General features: G+C 40.8%; 2 protein-coding genes across 6 annotated transcripts in view; one reads left to right on the top strand and one right to left on the bottom strand.

Moving 5' to 3' along the window:
* The window catches only part of LOC127449453 (thrombopoietin receptor-like), a 34,908-nt gene extending 28,250 nt beyond the window's left edge, over positions 1–6,658 (top strand). The window contains exon 12 of one of the 2 annotated variants that reach the window (XM_051712873.1): positions 5,816–6,658. In XM_051712873.1, the coding sequence (XP_051568833.1) occupies positions 5,816–6,250 (435 nt within the window). In that variant the 3' untranslated portion in view covers positions 6,251–6,658. The remainder of the gene's footprint in view (positions 1–5,815) is intronic. The other variant, XM_051712874.1, reaches the window with a different exon arrangement.
* A 28-nt stretch (positions 6,659–6,686) lies between these two features.
* LOC127449448 (origin recognition complex subunit 1-like) overlaps positions 6,687–23,950 on the bottom strand; it is a 29,872-nt gene continuing 12,608 nt past the window's right edge. For all 4 annotated transcript variants that reach the window (XM_051712863.1, XM_051712862.1, XM_051712864.1 and 1 more), the window contains 8 exons: positions 20,593–20,694; positions 20,338–20,509; positions 20,122–20,229; positions 12,584–12,733; positions 12,364–12,483; positions 12,028–12,197; positions 7,662–7,749; positions 6,687–7,533 (listed from right to left, as the gene is read on the bottom strand). In XM_051712863.1, the coding sequence (XP_051568823.1) occupies positions 7,339–7,533; positions 7,662–7,749; positions 12,028–12,197; positions 12,364–12,483; positions 12,584–12,733; positions 20,122–20,229; positions 20,338–20,509; positions 20,593–20,694 (1,105 nt within the window). In that variant the 3' untranslated portion in view covers positions 6,687–7,338. The remainder of the gene's footprint in view (positions 7,534–7,661; positions 7,750–12,027; positions 12,198–12,363; positions 12,484–12,583; positions 12,734–20,121; positions 20,230–20,337; positions 20,510–20,592; positions 20,695–23,950) is intronic.

Here is a 23,950-nt window from a genome sequence, read left to right as displayed (position 1 = left end):
AATGACCTCGTTCTTCATAATGCCCCTCAGGCTGTCCAAGCCTCCAGCTGTGCTATGGCTCTATCTGTCGTGGGTAAACGCGTACTGTGGCTGAATCTGTCCGGTGTGCTCGACAGTGAGAAGAGATGCATTGCGGGAGCCCCAGTGGAAACTGGACAAGCTCTATTTGGTCCAGCTGTCGCACTCATGCAGCAGCGCTGCAATGACAAAAAGAAGTAGGACAAAGTTTTTAAATTGTGCCTTCCTAGAAAGTCCATGCCCCACCAGGTTCCTACTATACGCAGGGTTGGGGAGTAACGGAATACATGTAATGGGATTATGTATTTAAAATACAAAATATAAGTAACTGTATTCCACTACAGTTACAATTTAAATCATTGGTAATTAGAATACAGTTACATTCAGAAAGTATTTGATTACTGAAGAGATTAGTTTGCATTTTTTTGTCATTTGTTTCATTTAATATTTAGTCCTTTCAGATGGAGAACATTTATACATATAAATGATGCGATCCACAGAGCATTTGAACAGCGGTGAAACACTTTCTTATGATGTGTTACATTCATACGAGCAGACAGAGAAGTAAGTTTGAAGTAAATTTGGAGCAGAAGAAATAGAAATAAACCTTGTGTAAATTGTCAGCTTTACGCTAAGCTAAAACATGCACATGTTACCAGGCACGATCATATAATTTCTTTTTTTTCTAGTAAGACCTTTGATATTAGGGCAAAATTCGAATTCTTGATAATAATTTTTGTATTGTTTTCCTGTAAAAAAATATCTAAAAATCCTTAAAACAAGATCAGTTTGATTTATCTTTTTTAGAAACAACACTGCATATTTAGGTTTTTCAGAGAATGTATTTTTAACATGTATTTTGTCTTACTGTTCTGGCAGAGATTTTATAGTCAAAACAAGTGAAAAAATCTACTAGTGCTGAAGAAGTAATCCAAAGTATTTAGAATACGTTACTGACCTTGAGTAATCTAACGGAATACATTACAAATTACATTTTACAGCATGTATTCTGTAATCTGTAGTGGAATACATTTCAAAAGTAACCCTCCCAACCCTGACTGTACGGCCTGGCCAGGCCCTGACTTCCGGGCGTTTTTACCAAAACACTGCCCAACCTAAACCCCGCAACAAGCAGCCTAGTCAGTAGCCCAAAAGAATAGAGAAAATCAGCTAAGAGTGAATAAATTCTCAGCGACCCACATGCCGCCCCCAAGCTGTCCACTAGATGGCACCATTGTATCACAAATGAGCATGCCGCCTGTGATTGCAGCTCAATGCAATGCCCCAGCTCATGTGGGCACGCTCAAAAATCATATACAAGCCTGGCACACCATGTTGGCTCCCAAGTGGGTGATTCAGACAGTTACGCACGGCTACAGGCTTCAGTTTGCCACGAAACCCACACGTTTCGGCGGTGTAATTTTCTCACAGACGAATGAGAGCTCTGCTCATTTTCTGGAAGAGGAAATTTCTTCTCTTCTAGAGAAAGGGGCAATTCGGGTAGTTCCCCGGACCAATGTCAACAGGGGTTTTATTCCCGTTATTTTCTAGTTCCAAAGAAGGGTGGTTCGCTGCACCCTATATAGTGTTAAACAGACATTTGAGAAAATACAATTTCAAGATGTTAACATACAACACTCTCTCTCTTGTTCAATACATCAGAACGATTGGTTCACATCAGTCGATCTGAAAGATGCTTTCTTCTATGTCAGCATTTATTCCCCACACAGAACATTTCTGAGTTTTGCCTATCACGGCATTTGTTACGAATTCACGGTCCTGCCATTTTGTCTCGCCCTGAGCCCGTGTATTTTGTCTGTGTGTGGAAGCAGGATTCTACTGCGATGCATGCTTGTCTGTCAGAATGTAATGAATTGTCTCTCACAGTTCAAAGAAGGAGCGAGTGTGCAGTATCGCATTTGCCTCAGACTACAGGGCCTTATTGCATGAGCCATCCAGATTGTGCCCTTGGGGCTTTTGAGAATGAGAGCTTTCATGAAATGGATTTTGTCTCTTTTCATCTCAGCCCCCTCGCGCGAAAACGGCCATAATCCTACGTTCATCTTGCTATAGGACAAGGAGGCTCCCCTTGGTGTAGACACACTAGCACACCCATGGCCCAATGTGCTGCTCTATGCCTTTCCCCCACTCAGCTTGATTTTTCCCACTCCAGCCAGAGTGAGGGAGCAGAGCTTGACACTAATTCTCATAGTGCCCAGATGGCCAAAAGCAGCGTGGCTGGTGGAGATAATTCCTCTCCTTTACTCCCAGTCGTGTTTGCTCCTATTGCATACGGATCTCTTGTCTCAGGCGAACAGAGAAATATACCACCCTCACCCAGACAGGGTGGCACTATGGGCCTGGCCCATGAGAGGTCCAACCTAAACACACTGGGGCTTCCCCCCGGGGTGGTCGCCAACATACAAAATGCCAGGGCCTTGTCCACAAGGTCTTTATATGACTGTAAGTGGCAAGTGTTTGAGAAGTGGTGTAATATACATCATTTGGTGTCATATCAGTGTTCACTTACTGACATACTGTGCTTTCTACACAAGCTTCTGGACTTTTCTACCATCAAGGTTTACCTGGCAGCCATTTCTGCTTGCCACATAGGCTTTAGTGACACAATAGTGGGACAACACCCTCTCATTCGTAGATACATGAAGGGTGCTTGCCATTCTGTGCCAGTTACTAGAAAGATTGTTCCTGAGTGGGACCTCTCCATGGTGCTGAAGGCTCTGTCACAGCAGCCTTTTGAGCCCTTGGAGAATATTTCTTTAAAGTTGCTGTCTTATAAAACAGCTTTACTCCTGGCGCTGGCATCAGCCAGGCGTGTCAGTGATCTGCATGCCTTATCTGTTCATTCTTCTCATACAAGATTTTCCCCGGGCATGGAGAAGGTTTCTCTAAGACCCAATCCAGCCTTTATTCATAAGTGCTTCCCTAAATTCACAGGGGAGGTGTTAGAGCACAGCGCTTTCCACCCACCTCCTTTCACCTCTCTGGAAGATGAGAGACTGAATGCTTTGTGTCCTGTGCGTGTGCTCCACATGTATTTGCGTAGGACTGAGAATATCAGAAAGAGTGACCAGCTCTTTGTCTCATGGGCCTCCCCCCACACGGGTAAACCTATATCAAAACAACGCCTTTCCCATTGGCTTGTGGAAGCAATATCTATGGCATATAGCTCTAAGGGGATCCAGCCCCCTTAGACCTTAAGGCCCACTCCACAAGAGGCATAGCTGCTTCCTGGGCCCTGTTTCAGGGAGTCTCTCTGCAAGACATTTGTTCAGCTGCATGTTGGGCTTCCCCCCACACTTTTGTCAGGTACTACCGACTTGATGTCACCAGAACCCCAGTAGCGCATGCGGTTTTGGGTGTGGGTTCTTCATAATGGCTTCACCCATAACCCTTTCTCCCCTCATTGTGTACATGTCACCTGGCCTCTTCTTCTTCTAGAGCCTGCTAATATTATATAGGATGTGTCAGGCACCGCCTTTAATTAGGAGACCATCCTTTTTGGCTGACAGCATCTCCCTGTGAGTGTAAAGGGCAATCGGGGAGTTGTCCATATCTTCCCATAGGTGGATGATGAAAGAGAATGATAGGTTACCTATTCTTTAACCTCAGTTCTCTGAAACATCGAGTGGACAGATCCATCAAACTTGCCCCACTTGCTTCACGAGAAGCGAATATGCTCACTGAGGAAAGTAGCACATACAGGTCCTTTTATGACCTCAGGTAAGGGTGGAGCCTTACAGCAGCATTGGACACGCACTCCTGTCTGTCAAGCCAGACTTGGTGCAGTTGGATGCATCTGCAGAGGTCATGTGCATATGCCCTTCCCATAGGTGGATCTCTCCACTCGATGTTTCAGAGAACTGGGGTTACAGAATAGGTAACCTGTCGTTATGTAAGATTTTTTGATCACTTCATTATTTTAATTGCTTTTTCGTTTTGTTTAAAGTGCAATTTGAATTTAGAAATATATTTTGTTCAAGTTTTTCGAGTTTCAATAAATTAATTTTATTTTTAAAGCAAAATTAATAAAGCACAAATATGTTTGCAGTTTACAAAAGTTGACACAGGTATTGGGGAGATATCTCACAGCACTTATTTCATTAATATCTTTCAAGGAGTAGGAACATTTTTTGCATACCATTCCATGAAAAAAATAGCTTACAGCACCTTTGAGTGCTATTGAGGTAACGATTCTGCTGGGAAATATGCCATAGAGATAGCTGCTTACATGCTACTGGAAAACCAGCCTGGTCTATTTTCATCCATTGTTTTGTCTATTTTTTATTTATTTTCCTGATAATAATAAAGATGTATGCCATTCCATTTATGCATGTAGGCCTACATTTAATAATATAATGAGGTGTGGGATATGAAAAACCTAGAGTGGAATTCAAGCAGAGTGATTACAGAATGTTTTTGATGTCACTCACATACTGTATAATGCTTCTGTTCTCTCTGTTTGAAGCTAGAGCCTAAAGCACTTTTATGGTGCTCTCTATACCTTACATTTTTCTTTCTGAAATGGTAGCACAATATTTTATTTTGTAGGTAGGGCCCCAACAATAAATCCAGCCCAGGGGCCCCCGCCACCCTAAGTCCGGCCCTGCTTATGTGGATTTTAGAGCTTCAAAATTTTGGCACCCATTCACTTGCATTGTATGGACCTACAAAGCTGAGATATTCTTCTAAAAATCTTAAATTGTGTTCAGCAGAAGAAAGAAAGTCATACATCTGGGATGGCTTGAGGGTGAGTAAATGATGAGAGAATTTTTATTTGTGGGTGAACTAACCCTTTAAAACAAGTTACTATTGACATATAAAACCCATTAGATAGTGATTTTAACTACTTTTGCTGTGCTAATAAAAAATTGCTCAAATGAAGACAAAGAAGGATCAAGATCAACCATTCAATGTTGCTAATTATTACATGGCTCTTTAGAATACTCTATCCTAATTGGTCAATCACACCATCCAGTGGTCTGATATTTCTGAATAATGACCTCACATCTGGGGATAAAGTAATTTTTCACTGGACATCTGGGTATTGTGAGTTTTTCCTACTTCTCATACCACTTTGCGATCTTTACAAGTAAGCTACTAAAATAATTTCAACTCCGATCAATATTTCATGTTCATTTATTTATTGATTTATATGGCAAGCAGTCATGTAAGAAGCGGGATAATGAGCAGTCAGATTTAACACTAAAATGGTAACACTAACAGAACTCGGATGCAAACCGGAAGTGGAGTTCAGCTGGTTCTGGAGACTCAGCTGTCTCTTTCTTCTCACATAATATTGTAATTTTAACTCTAATCAATATTTAATGTCATTTAATAATTTATTTGGTAATGTAGCCACAATAAACTGGATGATATAGTCAGCCGATCAGAATCACAAAATAAACCCCTTCAGGTTCATACTTGATCCCTTTGCAACGTGTTGGGGTCCTGATCACCCTGACAGGGTTTATTTTTTGAAAATGACTGGCTGCCTGTAAATTACTCCTTACATGACGCACATATGGTCTAAAACACCACAAACAGACAACTGGATTAATTCAAACAGTGAATAGTCCCAGTGCTATTACACTGAATATCAACAATCTTGCAATGTCACTTGTCCGATAAGATTAGAGGACCGGAACTAACTTCAGAATTCATTAAAATAATTTATTGCTTATAGACTTTTCTTTTTATTATGATTTTTAAAAATGTCTTCAAAACATGCTTTTGCTCTTTTCTCGTGTAATTTTTAATTTTACTGTTTTTAATTCAGGAGCCAACCTTCAATGTCAAGCAAAGCAATTATGATGCTGCCACATCAGTGTTGGAGATCCTGTCTGAAAGGGACGCTGCAGTTACAGAAAAAACCTGTAAGATGGCTACCAGTCTCTCTCAAACTGAACGAGGCATCTTGGCTGGTGAAAAGAATGAGGAGGATTTTGGGGAGGGTTTGGAGATGGCTCAAGATTATGTCATTTTGAACACCAATGACATAATCCCATGCTTCACAGGGAATGACTATGTGTACAAGGATGTTACTTTATCTCACCTAGCCATCAAAAAAATATCCTCTTTCCCCGATACCTTTTCTACCACCTTCCCAGAAAGCACCACCAATATTCTCAACCATTCCTATCTCCTTCTGGCAGAACAATCTGAGCTTCAGGAATATAATTCAGCCTGTTGTTATACAAACATACAGCGATAGTCATGAAGCAAGTAGATAATGTTTTTTTATTTGGGGGGGGACCCTAACCACCCCCAATAATGAAAACAAACAAGTACAACCCCCCCCATATTTATACCATGATCAATGTAAACATGTAAATTCTTCACACTGCAACCCCCTAATGTTCAAGCCATATCTACGCTCTTGCTTAAGCACTTCCATATTCCCATGATGGGGACCATGTAAATAGTACTGTTGCTCTTAAGATAATATTCCAGGTTAAATACAACTTGTACATTGCAGTATAATGTAACCAATTTACTATGACTCTACTTCAGCAATTATGCTTGTATATTTGTAATCATTTGTTTGTAACAATACTTAATCTTGTAATGAACATGACAAAAGAACTGAAATCTCGTAACTGTAGGCAATCAATAGCTTTATTGTATGTATAATATTATATATATATATATATATATATATATATATATATATATATATATATATATATATATAAATTGATGAATTCTATAGTACATTGTATAAAAATGTAAATTTGACTAAATGACAATCATTAAATAAACAAAATTTATGACCGTCTTGCTATCCCATAATAAAATGTATAAAAAACGGGTTTACAATAAAGCCTCTCGTGTAAATTCTTAAAGTGTGAACTCGAAGACAGATCACCCTGATTTGAACAGGTACACATTCTGTTAGATGGAATATTCCATAACGTACACACCTATACCATGAGTGCATAATGTTATAATTAGAATATACAGTGTGATCAAATGCACATTTAAAACTTGATAATTTTAGGATTACAGATGAATAACTTCAAGCAATAAAAATTATAATTTATTCAAAAAAGATGCTGGACTAAATTTCATTTTCAGTTCATAAGGTCACGCTTTTGGCCAATCGTGGGGGCCAATAAGCACCTAACAAAAATTTTAAAATCATCTCTCTGAATGTCCAGAAAGTTGGACACACTTAGCTGGGATCCAAACTGGTTGCCAGTTAGAGCCTGTGATTTTTTTGGAAATCCCAAACCAAACCAGACCAGACCAGCCTGATTTACCTAATGCAGGGCCATCACAATACTGTGCAACAAGAGTGTATCAGTCAGCCTTCAGGGCATAAAGTACATCATCCTGACTAACATTGAGGCGGATACGGAGCAGCAGGTCCAGACGGCTGCCTTCTAGGAGAAGCAAACGACATGAACCCAGTCTCTGACAGACCGCCAGCCCTTCAGACACACTCGCCGGGTGCAAACCCTCAACACGACACAGAGCCTGGTGCTGGACAAATACCTGGGAGTAAGGGAGAGCAGAAAATCAAAAAATTTTAACAAATTAAAACAAATTAAAACACAATCTTAAAAAAAAAACAATGAATGTGTGTGGTCATTGTCAATTTTTTAGTTGATTTTGTACATTACCTGCTGGAAAGTGGCCTCTTCCAGACCTAGTCGGCGAAATTCTGCAATAACAGCCCTCAAGAAGAGCTGCTCCTGAACAGAGGCACTCCTGTAATCACATTGACAAGATTTGAATAAACGTTTTGCTCCTGGATGCTGACATACATTTATGTGTTTTGTTTTTTTTAAAGGGAAATATTGTGAATACAGTCATGTTGTGCCTAACAAAGCATCTCTCCTCCGATCAGCCCTCCACTTTAGTACAAATTACAGCAAGGGGGAAGAAACATGTATGAACATCAGGAGATGTTAAAAGATACAATGAAATTAGCTGAAATGATCATCTGTAATGTAATCGCAGAATCAGGCTTTCAACCACAGGAGCACGTCAACGCTATCAACAACTTTCACCTAACAGTACATTTACCTACATTAGTACATTATTAGGAAAGTTTTTCAATTACCAGAGTAAATTAGCGTGAAACAAAAAATAAACTAAAGAAGAGCATATTGCAAAAATTTCAAAAATTTTGGAATACCATCACTGTCAAAGATGCGCCAACAAGGGAGTCATGTGACGCCATGCGAGGTTTGGATGTGTGAATGGCGAGCTCTACGCACTTTGCTGGTTTTAATACTTTTTATGTCAAACCGGTGAGATTCGATACACCCTGATTCTTAACTGTTCTAGGAAGACAATATTTAAAAGAATTCAAAATCCTCAGGCTCTGGAGACATTAAAAGACACTTACATGCTCAAACTGAAACCCCTCTGGAAACCTCGAGCCCAGGACTCAATTTGGACGGTACGGTGGAAAAGATTCAGCGTCAACTGTCGAGCATGACGGCAATGCTGACGAAGGTCATTGCTGACTTGGAGGATCTTGCTGTAATACATTGATCGATCACTGCCACGGAGACGAAATTCACTGAGTTGGTAACAAGAGTGTCAGATGTTGAGAAACAGATTGATTATATAGAGTCATCAGAGAGGGAATTAGCTGCTAATCCGCTAGCGATCAAGGTGGACTTGGAACACATCTCATCCAAAAGGAAAAGTTGGAAGACCTTGAGAATCATAACCGGTGAAACAACGTCCGAATTGTTGGAATTACTAAGCAAGTATTTACTTGTCCCAAAGCCAAAAAAGCTTCCCTGCTTTGTCCCCAGACTCAAAATATGACTGTCTTGTCCTAAATAACCAAAACTCCACCTTCCATGACAAAATAGTATTATATCTGTATTTCGATCGGGTCAATTCTGAGGCCATCAGACGACATTCAGCGCTTCAGTTTTGTATCAGTACTTTTAATATTCTCTTCCAACTCCACAAGCTCTCGTGCTTTGGATTTTTTGATGAATGAGACATACTGTATGATCCGACCCCTAAGAACCGCCTTAAGTGCCTCCCAAGCCACGCCCACAGAGGATACTGAGGACCAGTTGGTCTCCATATAAACATTGATTTCAGCCTTTAACATCTGTTGGAAATCAAGATTTTGCAAAAGGGATACATTAAAGCCCCAACTATATGATTTCTTTTTCTCCATATGTGGCAACACCTCTAAACTCACCAGGGTGTGATCTGAGACTAAAATGTTTCCAACTGAGCAATCCACAACAGATGAAATGAGGGGCTTAGATATCAGGAAAAAATCTATTCTAGAATAAATCTTATGCACTGATGAAAAAAAATGTATAGTCCCTACCAGATGGGTTCAAAAGTCTCCAAATATCTGTAAGACCAAGATTTTTACACATCCTGTGAAGCGTCAATGTTGCTCTAGTGGGCTTACACACTTTTGCTTCACTATGATCAAAGACTGAGTCCATCAATAGATTAAAGTCTCCTCACAATATTATGTTATGAGGGGTGCCAGCGGCTTGCAACATCCCTTCAAGATCTATAAAAAAAAAAGACCTGATCATCAACGTTAGGTGCGTAAATATTAGCCACAAGCAACCTTTGCCCCTGAATTAATGCTAAAACAATAATGACTCTTCCTAATTTATCTTTGCTCTGTTTGAGACATTTTAATTGTAGATGTTTACTTATCATTGTAATGACTCCCCTGATCTTACTTGAGCCAGCACTAAAAAAAAAAAAAAACACCCATGTCCACCCCATTTCCTCCCAAATTTTTCAGCTTCCTGCAGGGAAAGATGCATTTCTTGAAGAAACACTATATCATATTTCTTACGTTTAAGAAAATAAATAACCTTCCTTTTTATGGGGTGCCCCAACCTATTAGCATTCCATGTGGAGAGACAATCCACTCATATTAACATATGACAAAAAAATAGATTGTGTCAGAAATAAAATTATAAAGACCACATTCCCCATTAGTGCAAAATTCAAACAAACAGAAAAAAGAAAAACATACGCATTAACCCCGCGCACGACAGCACCAACCGGCATCCGTCCCTCTAAACTCAAACAGTCCATGTACGCCTACGTGAGTCCCCGCAACAACTTTGCCTTTGGATTGCTCAAGTCCGGTGCTTCTATACAGATTCTGCGAGACAGAATTACATAACAGAAAATAATATCTAAAACAAACTCCAGCCAATAGGCAGAATAAACACAAAGAATGTGTAAATTCATTCACAAAGTCTCAAAGGTGTGTTCCTCCACAAAACAAATTCCAGCCGCTAGCAGAACCAGCACACACACACAAAAAAAATTGAAAATTGAAAATTACAAATTAAAGCGGTTCAGTTTACTTGGACAGTCAAACGAATGTTCAGTGAGCCAGCTGCTCGTGAGTGCAGCAAATGACGTAATCATTCCATTTCCTGCAAAAAAATACTCCACGAAACACATTCCATCCAATAGGAGGCATAAGCATAAAGAACGAGCAGATTCATCCATAACTGTCCCAAGGAGTGTTATTCCACAAACTCCAGCCGCTAGGCGGAACCAGCACAAAAAGAAACAAAAAATGCGCCCAATTTCCTTGGACGGCTGAAGGCATGTTCGTGAGTCAGTCCACTTGAGGCATGTGAGAGACACACCACGACTTCCTCAGTCCATTGACTCTATGAAAGACAATGCTTGTTGTGGGCATGTAAGTGTCCATCCTAAGTATCTATTCTCAATTTGGCCGGAAACATCAGAGCAAAAGCGATCTTCCGTTGGTGTAAGTGTTTCTTGCATTCCTTGAATCGATCAAGTTTCTCTCGTCGAATTCGCAAAATCTGGGAACAAGAAAATGTTGCGATTCTTCCAAGAAAGTTTTCCTTTGCTCCTCGCCTCGCGTAACACATGATCTTTATTGGATGATCTCAGAAATTTGGCCAGAATTGATCGGGGCCTGTCTCCCTCAGCGGATCTGCAAGCCGGGACTCTGTGAGCTCGCTCGATTTCCAGCTTGTGGCCTGCTATGTTGAGCAGACTCGGGAAGAGCTTGTCTAGGAATTTTACCATATCTCTGCCTTCCTCATGCTCAGGAATTCCAGTTATTTAGCCTACTACGGTTCTCCAAATCTTCCAGTTTTTCAAAAACTCCTTCCAAATCTATCTTGGTCGCTAGCGGATTAGTAGATAATTCCCTTTACGATGACTCCAGATAATCGATCCGTCTCTCGACGTCTGACAATCTTGTAACCAACTCAGAGAATTAAGTTTCCATCGCAGTAATCGATTGGCGTATTACAGCAAGATCCTCTAAGTAGGCAACAACTTTCATCAGCATTACAGACATATTGGACATCTGACGCTGGATTTCTCCCGCCGCACCATCCAAACCGAGTCCCTGGACCGCAGGCCCGTCAGAGGTTTCAGCTTGAGCACGTAAGTGTCTTTTAATATCTCCAGAGCCCGAGGATTTTGACTTCTTTGCCATGTTGACTTCATAGAACAGTTATGTAACAGGATGTGTCTAATCTCACCGGTTTATGACATAAAAATAATTAAAAACCAGCAAAGTGCGCAGAGCTCGTCGTTTACGTCTGCTCCTTGCATGGTGTCACGTGACTCCCTGGATGTGTGATTATTATTTTTTGTGTGTGTGTGTGTGTGTCTATAATATGTACAACCACTGGGATGTTGTTGGGAGCCAGGGTGGGGGTTAATTGTTGATTCTGTGTATATATGTTTTGTTTTTCTATGTTCAATATGTGAATCAATAAAAATTGTTAATCTGAAAAAAGATGCGACAACAATGTGAGAGCAACTCACTGGATGCAGCTCATTTTAGAGTAATTTACTGCTCCTGTACCAGTGGATGCACAAACTCCAATAGCTTTAAGGTGTTGGGGTGTGTGTGTTGTGTGTGTGTGTGCTTTATGCCTAATTCTAAATACACTGATATGTTTTAAGTATGCTTTATGAACCTGCACTGATGTTATATATTGAACGAATTATATAGACATACACTTTTTTTACCTAATGGCTGTGATATAAGAAGAAGAGAACATCTCATCCAAAGACTCCATCACATGACTCATTCCAACCAATCCACTGCTGTTCTGCTTACTAGCAGAGTGCTCACAAATCTCTGTGGCCCGTCTGCAGATATCAAGACAACGTCGAGCATCACCAGAAAGTGCTGCAACCTAGAAGACCACAAACACAATCTCGCTGACTCTGGGACACATTTATGTCGACCATCAGCATAATTAAAAGCCACTGCTGACATTCTGCTGTTTGGTGCCAACATGTACATAAGACAACACAAACATAAGCCTAAAATAACACTGTTTCACAACTTAATGTTCCTACCTTTCTTGACACCAGCTGGAGAGCATCCTCTTCAAATGCCTTCACTCTATTTAACCTTGATGTGATAATCTGTTGTAACTGTTTAAAGGTATATGGCTGAAAGGACATTCTTGTCAGTCCCTGCAAGTGGATAAACACACATTTACTGTGTTTCCATGATTTGTATATTGTATATGGTTTCCATATTTGATGCAATCTTATCCCAGTAAAATGATCCTACCAGTCGACTGGCCACTCGGTTAATCATGATTCTCTCAGGCAAGTCCATAGTATTAGCAATAGTTAGGACCACCAGACGAGCATTGCGTCTTGTAGGCCAATCAAACAAGTTATACATCACATTCTGTTTCCGGGTCCATAAGAGATCAAGCTGAAGAAAAACACAGGGGATTATAACATACAGTGCTGGATAGATTACTTCAGAATTGTAATCTGGTACTGATTACAAATTACATGAGTAAAATTGTAATCAAATGTAATCTCTTGGATTACACATTTTAGGTAATCTAATCTGATTACTTTGATAACGAATAAACAAGAGTTAGGTCTGAAGTTATCACATGCATTGAAGTAGGATAGTTTTATACCATTTTGACAAAAATACAAAGAAAATGTAATCTGTTATTTATTACAAATAACAAAAAACGCTAGTTACACATGTAACTGTGGTTCTGTGAATTCCGGATGACCACCAGAGGCACTGTAAACGCTATTGGATTATCACAGCGCCAGCCAGACAGGTCAAGAGAATATACCAACAAAGTCAAATAGTGACGTATGCTGAGCCCTGGGGGTTATAAAACACAGTAGCTCAGCACTCTGCCTCGGTACGCCTTTCTTGCGCATTCCAAGTGACTAAGAACTCTGGCAATCATCCGGAATTCACAGAACCACAGTTACATGTGTAACTAGCATTCTGTTTCATTCCTACTGACCGCCAGAGGCAGTGTAAACACTATTGAATGACACATACCAACATAGTCATGAGGAATGCCACCCACCTGATGAAAAATTAAGGCTGCTCCTGCAGAACTCACAGAATGATGAGCAGCAATGTTGACCTTATAAAACCTGGCAAATGTGCATGGAGAAGCCCAGGTAGCGGCAGTGCAGATGTCCGCCAAGGAAACTCCTCTAAAAACAACCCATGAAGATGAGATGGCCCTAGTGGAATGGCAAGTTAGACTCCAGGGCAATGGTTTCCCTGCTGCCTTGTAAGATAGTGTAATAGTTTCCACTATCCAGTTCGACAACCTCTGCTTTGACACTGGAGCACCTTTCTTCACACCACCATAGCAGACAAATAACTGGTCTGATTGTCTAAATTGAGCAGTAGTGTCCACATAACACTTCAAGGTACGAACAGGACATAAAAGTTGAGCACTTGAATCAGACCCTGAAGAAGTCTGAAAATAAGCCAGTTCAATGTGCTGGTTTATGAACTGAGGAAGAAGGACTTTTGGAAGAAAAGAAGGATTGGGTTGTAGGACCACCCCGGAGTCATCCGGCAACCAATGCAAGCACACTTTGCTAACAGACGGCGCCAGCAACTCACTGACTCGTTTCGCAGAAGCAATAGCCAACAAAAAAAGTAGTCTTCAAGGATAACCATTTAATGTCAATGCTTTGCAAGGGCTCAAACTGGGATGAGCAAAGGAATGCAAGCACGAGTGGCAAATCCTACACAGGAAAGTGAGGATTCCGAGCAGGCTTCAGATAGCGTGCACCCTTCAGAAAACTGCAGACAAGACTGTGAGATCCAAGAGAAGATCCCCCAACTGGAACATGATATGCAGAAATCGCAGCGACATACACTTTCAACGTGGAAGCCGCTTTGCCCTCCTCCAGTAAATGTTGAAGAAAGCTTAAGATGCTCAGAATGTCACACGTTGCAGGATCGAGCCCCTGCTCTTCACACCATGCAGAAAATAGCTTCCAACGGGAAGCATAAATCTGTTGTGTGGAAGAAGCCCTAGCATTGGAGATGGTGTGAATAACCACAGGGTCACAATGCTCCAGAGAAGGATTTAACCCAATGGCCAGACCGAAAGCTTCAGACAAGCTGGATCCAGGTGCTAGATGCAGGCCTCCGGCTGGGAGAGGAGGTCTTTCCTGGGGGGAAGCTTCCATGGATTGCCTGTCAGAATTCTCAGCAACAAAGGAAACCATGGTCTAGCTGGCCATCGCGGTGCCACGAGTAGCAATCTGTGCTTGCACAGGGAGATCCTGTGTAACATCTCCCATAACAGAGGGATAGGTGGGAATGCATATAGTAGGCAGTTCAGCCATTCGTGAGACAGTGCATCCTGGCCCAAGGGACTGGACACTTCTGTTTTTACAAACCATAAGCGACAGTCATCTGTTTTGTGGTCATCTCTGAAGCAAAAAGATCCACCTCTGCTCTTCCAAATCGTAGCCAAATCTCCTGCACTACATCTGGATGAAGTCTCCATTCTCTTGGATGTACTCGATCCCTGGAAAGAGCATCTGCTGTCTGGTTGCATGCTCCCGAAATACGAGCTGCCCTCAGTGAAGTGAGTTGCGGCTGACACTATGACAGGATCTCGTGAGTAAGCTGTAGAGACCTGCGGGATTTTGTGCTGCCCTGGTGGTTCAGATGGAACACTTTTGAGGTATTGTCGGACCGAACGAGAACATGGCAGCCTGCCAGGACTGGCATGAAATACTTTAGAGCCATGAACACGGCACATAGTTCCAGCAGGTTGATTTGTTCTGTGGCCTGGGTCGGTGTCCAGCGCCCACAAATACCCCTATGATTCCATGTTGCCCCCCACACTGTGAGGGAAGCATTGGTCGTGCCCAACTCCCGATGAGAGGGAACACCACCCAGGGGCACTCCTGCCTTCAGCAACTCTACCTGTCTCCACCGCCTCAACGCATGTATGCACCAGTGAGAAATTACAATTAGTCGATGGCGATGTCTGGTGGGATCTAGCCGCAAACTGTTATTCCATAACTGGAGTGGTTTGAGGTGGAGTAAACCCAGGGGAATCACCACTGTAGCAGCCGTTAACATCCCTATTAGTCGTAGGACACACCTGGGCGAAAGCGAACCAAGAGTTGCAGAATGTTCGTCATACATTCCTGAGACAGGGAGGCAGACATTAGGTGGGAATTCAGGGTCATTCCTATGAACGTAGTGGTCTGTGTTGGAATCAGACAGCTCGTTTTCTCGTTCACAGAAGAAAAAAAAACAACTTCTGCACGTCTCTCAAAAGCAGTCTGGAGTATTTTGTGGGGGCACAAAGCAGCCAGTCGTCCAGGTAAGGCATAATACGCATACCTCTCATCCAAAGAGGAGACAGAGTTGTGCTCACACATCTTGTGAAGATGCGAGGAGCAAGGGAAAGACCGAAAGGTAGAACTTTGAACTGGTAGGCTTGATTCAGGAAACTGAAACGCAGAAACTTTCTGTGATGAACAGCAATTGGGATGTGAAAGTGCATCTTTCAGGTCAACACTTACAAACCAATCGTCTGCTGCCACAGACCGAAGAACGTCGGCTGTGTGCAGCATTCAAAAAAGGACCTTCATGAACAAATTCAGATGCCTTAAATCGAGAATTGGGCGGAAACCACCGTCGTTCTTCCGAACAAGAAAATATGTTGAATAGAACCCGTCTCCCTGAACGAGGGGATTATCTTTTTCTATGGCTCCCTTCTCTAACAGTGAATGAATTTCCCGAGAGAGAGCCATTGAATGAACTGCGCCTCTGACAACCGTAGGAACAATTCTTGAAAATCTGGGAGGCCGGCATCGAAACTGTAGGGTATATCCCCTGCTCAGAGTCATCAAAACCCAGAGGTCTGCTGTGTTGGTCCTCCAGTACTCCAGCTGTTCTACTGAAAAACGATCGACTGCCAGCCTGAGTGTCTCAGGCTTTATGTGTGCGACTTTTAGTGTTCGCGGGGGGGGGGCACTGACGGGGTCCTCCTGGCAACTGTCGATGAGGTGGCCAAAAAACACTAGCATTCTCAGTAACACGAGGCCTTTGAGGGGACTGTGACTGAGGTGTATCATGCTGGCAGAAACATTGCACCGATGTGGCATAACTATGTCGGGTCTGAACTGCTGGCATCCTAAATGTAGGGTTGCACTGCACCTGCGTCAGTTGACGAGTGGCCTCAGACAGCTTTACCCTCTTTTCCAACAGTTCTGGAACATTCGGACCAAAAAGATGCCCGGAAACAAATGGAAGGTAGTCGTGCTTGGGCAAGCCACACTTGGCGGCGGGCTGCCAGAAATGTGGCTGCAAGACTACCCAGCTCGCGGGTCACATGGCCCATTACCAAAAGAGCCGTTTGCAGAAACTGTGAAATTGAGGGATCAACATTTGCTGGTTCCAGCATACTGGTGCAGCAAGAAGTAACTGACAGATTGTGTTTTCTGCATGAGTTATAGGCAACAGACTCGTATGCCTTTTTTAGCAATGAATCTGTGCGACCACATTGCGCACTGGGACATCACACATTCCCTCGTAGAGCCTCGTCAGGAGACACCACCAAAACTGCAACGGGCTGCTCTATTTCTGGAGCACGACTCGCCCTGATGGAATCTGCTTCAGCCATAGATGGTATCGTCTAAACAATCTTTGAGTGCCACTTAGGCGGACCAGAACCTGTGAGGGCATTTGAAAATTCAGCCACAAAATCTTTACATGGTGGCATGGCAAAAGTCGCCGCAGCTGTGGCCTGCCTGAAAAAAAAAAAAAAAAAACGTTGGTTTGAGCAGATTGGACAGGTGACTCATCAAGTCCTAGACGAGCAATTGCCATTCAAAGCACGGCCAAAATATCAGCAGAAGAGGACTGGGCCTGTCCAGATGACTGAACTAACCCCCCACTAGACCCCTCCGCTGCTGGATAACCAATGAAAACATCCTGAGGTGATGGTTGTGCAGCAAAATCCACAGCATCCCCATGATCACGAAAAAAAGAATCCGAAGAAAGCACATCCAAGTCAGAATGATGTGAAAAACAAGGGGAATCAAGAGAATCTTCCCCAGCTCCCTGATTCTGAACATTCTCATCCTCCTGTGTCATCTTCACAGGTGTAGCAGATGTGACAGGCTGAAGCGAGTGAAGCAGGCATTTCAGCTCCGCCATCTTTGAAGAAAGCACAGAAACAGTCTTAGAAAGTGAATTTTCCTCGACACGCGAATGTTCATCACTTCGCGATGTGGCCCTCTTCTTAGATGGGAGGGGAGCGCTGGCTGCCGCAGACGCCCTGCACTTCTGAGTGTGCGAAGGGGCTACATCCAACTGCCCGAGTTTCACCATTGAATTAGGGTCTAACTCAGCAAGACGGAGCTGTCGTTCCTACATAAGTAAAAAACTGCAGTTCAGACATGGGTCTATGAGAGCCTCTCTCAGATGTTGAACACCCAAACACGATGGGCAGATGTCATGACCGTCGTCCGGGAGGAGATTATTAGGGCACAGCTTACAAGTCAGTGGGAAACCAGTGGCAATCAAGCTATGAGCCATAGTTACTCGCTAATAACACCTTCGGATAGCACCGTAAGGTTTAAAGTCAAGCGGAATGATGGTAATGAAGCAACAAGACAGGCAATAAAAATAATAAAAATAAAATGATTCCTCCAGGTGAACCGACAGGTAATGCCAACAAATATCTCATGAAAAAGAGAAAATATATATCTAAAATGGATTGAACCGAGGGGCACAGAGTATAACATAAATTCGTAGAAAAACACTCAGAACAACTAAATAGATAATGATTACATCAACGGGAGACCATTAACTTATAGGTGCGGAAAACACCAGCCACCGGATTGCACCGAGAGGCACAGAGTGTTACCGACGAAAAGCAATGAAAACTCACCAAAATGCAGCTAAAATACTCCAAGTCCGTTGAAGTGGCGTAGATGCGCGCTGACACAGCTTGTGAGGACGATATCTCGCTGCTCTTGTAAGCTGCACTTGACAGCGCAAATATATCACTTAACCAAAAACAACCACTCAACCAGGCGAGAAAGTGAAAGAGGCAGAGTGCTGATCTACTGTGGCTTATAACCCCCAGGGCTCAGCATACGTCACTACGTGACTTTGTTGGTATATTCTCTCGATCTATCTGGCTGGTGCTTTGATAATCCAATAGTGTTTACACTGCCTCTGGCGGTCAGTAGGAATGAAACAGAACAACAAGAAAAAAGACGACTTACCAAATTTATATCAACTTTAGACTAATTTAGAATTAAAAAAAGTTTAAAAAACAAAACTGATTCTTGACAAGGGACTAAAATAATTTCATTAGAATTTTTTTAAATGCATGCTCTATACTTGGAAGCACATGTAATTTAACCTGTCCTCAGCAAGAGTTCAGTGTTAAACTGCCAAACAAAGCAACAAATTCATAAATATTAATATTAAATGAAATGTAGGGATATGATTACAAACAATACATAAAGTAAACTTTAAATTATATTTTGCATAAAAATCTCAAGTTGTGTCCCCACTTTGCGTCAGCTCGGTCAGATTTTTTTGAATAATCTTGAATAAATCAGACAATGTCAAGGTCAGCTATAATGGAGGACCCCTTTCCCACTTCCTGTTCATGGTGGATGCAACAGTAGGACACGTCGTCTGGTAAGTTTTATATTTTTATATTTTAAACAAACAATGTTAAAGTCTCTATGGTCACAGCTTCAACGTGTCAACACCGTCCCATTGTGATAATTTCTGTTAAGAATTGATGAATAATTTTGGCATTTGAGTTTAGGTTATAGAGGCAGCTTTAATTGAGGAAAAAAACCAAATGTCTCCAGTGTACAACACATGGTTAAGATATAAAAATATTCCATTTTATCAATTTGGTCAGAATTTTCAGAATAGTGTGAAAACAGATTTTGTTTTATAGAATGTATTTTATCACTTAACTCCTTTACTGAACACGATTATTAGATCATTAAAGACTTTACACTCTTGTTAGATGGATCAAATTAAAATAGCATGCTTTTTAGTGTGTCTGATGGAGTTGAAACAAACCACAGTAAGATGTAAGTTATGAAGTGAATAAATGTAAATTTTCAGAACAAAGCATTTTTATAAAAACTTTGTCTGCTTACAGTATATATATTTCAAATTAATTTAGTATTAAAAAATAAAAACTAAGATTTAAAACTTATTTGTCCTATGTCTCAAGAATCAGCAAGAAAACAAATTAAGGATTAAAAAGGAATTAAGGGAATCAATAAATTAAATATGAATATGAAACATTTTCTCCTGTTATCTGATATCAATTTATAATCTATAAAAAAGTAACTAATAAAGTATTTTAAAATGTAATGAAATCCAAGTATAAGTACTTGATTTTTTAACAATCTGATTATGTAATCCAGATTACATGTAATCCGTTACTTCCCAGCACCAATTCATATATTAGTCTTGAATATACAGACTATCATTTTCAAATGATTAAAATTAAGACCAAGTAAAAAAACTGAAAAGTATCATTGTTGATTATACAGTATATCCACTTTGAATACAGATGATGGGACCTGCTGAAAAATACTGTCAAAGCTGGTATCTGGTCTGTTGTTGGTCCAGGGAAGTCTACTAGATCCAACCAGCTTTACCTAGGTCAGTTAATGACCATAAAAGGAACAGCCTGGACCAGATAGAACCTGTGTAAAACCAGCTACCACCATAGGATTCTTTAACATACAGTAGATGTTGTTGGTGTATGTGTATATCAACATTGCAGGGAACAAATGTTTCACCTCATCTACTAAAAGTACAGTGGTCTCCTTTTTTGGAGCTGGGGCACTGAAGCGCTTCTCCAGTAGGGCGGCAGCATGGTCTGGTGTTGCCTTTTGATCAGTCAGTTTCTACAAGGCAAGAATTGACAACTGATGATATACTACACAGGAATACATTAAAAATCAGGATGGGAAGTGCAAATGCATAGCAGAAGGGAGGGCAGGAGGCATGCAGACCTGCAATATCTGGACGTAGGCCTGGTGCGGGTCTGTCATTTTCATGCCGTTGATCTCAATAAAGCGGAACTGAGGAATCTCATCTTGTTCGGCGGCATGCTGAAGGGAGCGAATCACCTCATGTACTGTAGCAGTTTTGCCAGTGCCAGGAACACCGGAGATATACATACACCTGTCGATTAAGGACCAAACAAGCCAAAAGTGAACTATTGTAGATATCAATTTGTTAAACCTGAATGACAGAGTCAGTCTTACCCTCCAGTGCCATCAATAACCTTGCTCTCCACAAAGTTGTAGATGTCCTGGAATTCTTGTTCTCGACATGGCAAAGACTCAGGGACTGAAGAAACATGTAACCTGTAGCAAAAAAACACAAGACAAGGAGATTAAAACTTTATCGTCTCAAATGATTTGTTATATTTCTTTCATGCTTAGTTAACAGTATTCATGTACTCAATTTAAAAGTTCTGTGCCACTTAAAACTGAGGTCACATGCACCATCAGATATTTGAGCCAACAGCATTCTGCATACCAACCTACCAAATTTTTTTTTTATTTGTATCTTTGATAAGTTGCACCATTATTACAGGTCAAATACAAGGTGCTTCTCATTTTCTTAAATTGTGCATCCTTGTTTCCTCTCTCCTCCATGCTAAAGCCTGTGACCCGGAAACCGATCAAAGTCTGCCATCAAGAAGGATGTATCAATTCGCTTAATGCACCGCAAGGAGGCAAGGATCGAGGACAGAGGAAGCTTACCAAGGACGCTTGAGTGAGGAAACACCGGAGCATCCTATGCGAAAGACTTTTTGGTCAAGCACCTGATGCACGCATAAATCCCCTCCCCCACCTCGCATCTGACAACAGTTTTAATTCATGTTTCACCTTTGCGGTTTAAATAAACCATAATTGTTACAAACTTCAACTGTGCATCTTGAATTATTAGGTTTTATTATGAAAATATCAATAAATCAAATTTTCAAAAATGAAAATTGTCTCATTTATTTACACTCATGCCATCCCAGATGTGACTTTCTTCTGCTGAACAGAAGAATATCTCAGCTCAGTTGGTCTATACAATGCATATGATGGTGGCCAGAACTTTGAAGGTCCAAAAGGCACATGAAGGCAGCATAAAGTAATCCATAAGCCTCCAGTGGTTAAATCCATATTCAGAAGTGATGTGATAGGTGTGGGTGATAAACAGATCAATATTTAAATCTTTTTTCCATAAACTTTTGAACAGCTCCAACAAGTAGGTGGCACTATGCACAAAGAATGCAAATAGTAAAAAAAAAAATAATAATAATAAAAAAAAAGAAGTGAAAGTTAAAGTGGAGATTTATAGTAAAAAAATAAAGAAAAGCACTTAAATATTTATCTGTTTTTACCCACACCTATCATATCGCTTCAGAAGACATGGATTAAACCACTGGAGTCTTATGGATTAATTTTATACTGTCTTTATATGCTTTGAATGGACCAACAGAGCTGAGATATTCTTCAAAAATCTTTGTTTTTGTTCAGCAGAAGAAAGATACACACATCTGAGATGGCATGAGGGTGAGTAAATGAGAGAATGTTCATTTTTTGGGTGATCTATCCCTTTAAACATCATCGACCCACCCTCATGTCACTCAAAAACATCTAATATAATGAAAAAGCACAGTGATCACTGGCTGTCAAGATCATTTGCAATTTTGTTAGGTTTAATAATGTAGGATCTTATGGGCAGAAGAATTATCATTTTCCACGCTGAACAACTTAAATCCAGGATTTACACTGATATTTAATTCCAAGTTATTAAAACTAAGACACAGAGACCAGCAGTCACACCAGAAATTCCTCAAAGTCATAATTAAAGACTTATCTCTGCTGGCACCAAGCAGTCGGAGCTAAAACCCGTATCTGGCTAATGTTAACAGCCTTGAAATCAAATAGAGTTCTGTGGATGCACCAAGATTCCTCCTCTCCATGTTGTAAATCAGGAATGCCCTGAATGTTAATGATCATTACATGATTTAAAGGCCATCTTCTTAAGAAACCCCCATGGTTGCCATGGAAATCTAAGACACTCCTTTGTCCTTCGATTTAACCAATTTGACACACTTAAAAATGAGACATTTGCTGTGTCACATGCTAAAACTCTGTATGAGACGAGAGCTTGAAAACTGTCTTCCTGTCTTTGGAAGGAATCCTGTTGAACTCTTTTTAGCAGGACACAAAACTAATGCTCTGCTCATAACTTCAAATGTACAAACAAACTTTTCTTGGGTTTTTAACAATGCATATACTGTGTGGACAACGCAGTCTATTTTTGATAACATTTTATCTTACACAAATGATTGTAGCCTGAATTAACCTTTAAAATATGTGTAGTGATTTGTAATAACTTATAACTGACAAATTGATGATTATAATTTTTAATCTTGTCTAATTCCTGTTATTTTACTAGAATGGTAACTATTCATGATAAAGCACATCATGTTTACTATCGCTGAGATTCATTCTGCATTTCAGGAAAGTTTATGATAATTAACTTTTGATATATTCAGTTGTATCTGAGATATGAAACGCCATGATTAAACATTGCCCGATTCTGAGTGGGAAATAGAAACCTTTAAAACAAAGACTCAATCAACTTCAGAAGGAGGGACAGTGAGATGATCACATGGTATCTGAAAAGACACTTCTTTTTGGCTGAAGACACCTTTGGGCCTCAACAGTACAAAGCCTCCCTGCCTAGGACAAACGCCCCCTCTTCTTCCTCTATTCTCTTCGTGCTCATGTCTCATCCAGTCTTGTTCTCTTGCCCTCGTGGCTCTTAGCCTTCTTCGGCACCACTCTGCCTAGGTTTGCACAATGTAGAGTCTAGGAAAGCTTGGAACAAAAAGCTCAGACGAAGCTTTTCTCCCTCTCTGCTCTACAACTCGCACGTGATGGGAGTCACAAGTCTTCCTTACGCAAGGCCTTGCTTCAAAGCCCCGCCTCATTCCACAAACTATCCACAATCTTAACAGAAGTCTAAATCATCGACAGAACCACCAGAACTTTCTACAAAGAGCCAAAGAACCAAAGCAATGCAAGGAAATGCATGTACATCTCCAAACTTTTGCTTAAAGTGCTGGTGTCTCTTTAATATAATTTGAGTAACCCGATTGCAAAAAGAGTTAGACTAAATGAAGTATCAATGGTTCTCAAGGCATTGTCTATAGACTCCATGAAGTTCAATTTTCTCTGTACAGATCATTTCCATTCACCTTCTGTTGCAGCTATGTGTTAGTTAGTTTGATGTTTTAGATTAGCAATAAAGTCTTGTTTGTATTCAAAGCTAATTTGACACTGGTTTATTTTGATTAAAAAAAATCATATCACTTGATTTTTTTTTTTTTTAAAGATCTGCACTCCGAAGCTCGAACCATATCAAAACATATTTGTAATATTATTTGCAATAAGCCATGAGAATAGTATTAATCTAAAGAATTACAGATGTGTCATATCAACTCAGCGTGGCCGAGTGATCAGACGTACACCTTAATTCTTTCAATAAGTGAATGAATCATAATTCCCTTATTAAGCTAATTCCTTACATATGAATTGTGAGCGGATACAA

Source organism: Myxocyprinus asiaticus, chromosome 12 (assembly GCF_019703515.2).
Source record: "Myxocyprinus asiaticus isolate MX2 ecotype Aquarium Trade chromosome 12, UBuf_Myxa_2, whole genome shotgun sequence".
NCBI lineage: Eukaryota > Metazoa > Chordata > Actinopteri > Cypriniformes > Catostomidae > Myxocyprinus > Myxocyprinus asiaticus.
The sequence above is the reverse complement of the archived record's forward strand: the minus strand, read 5'-3'. Positions and strand labels throughout refer to the sequence as shown.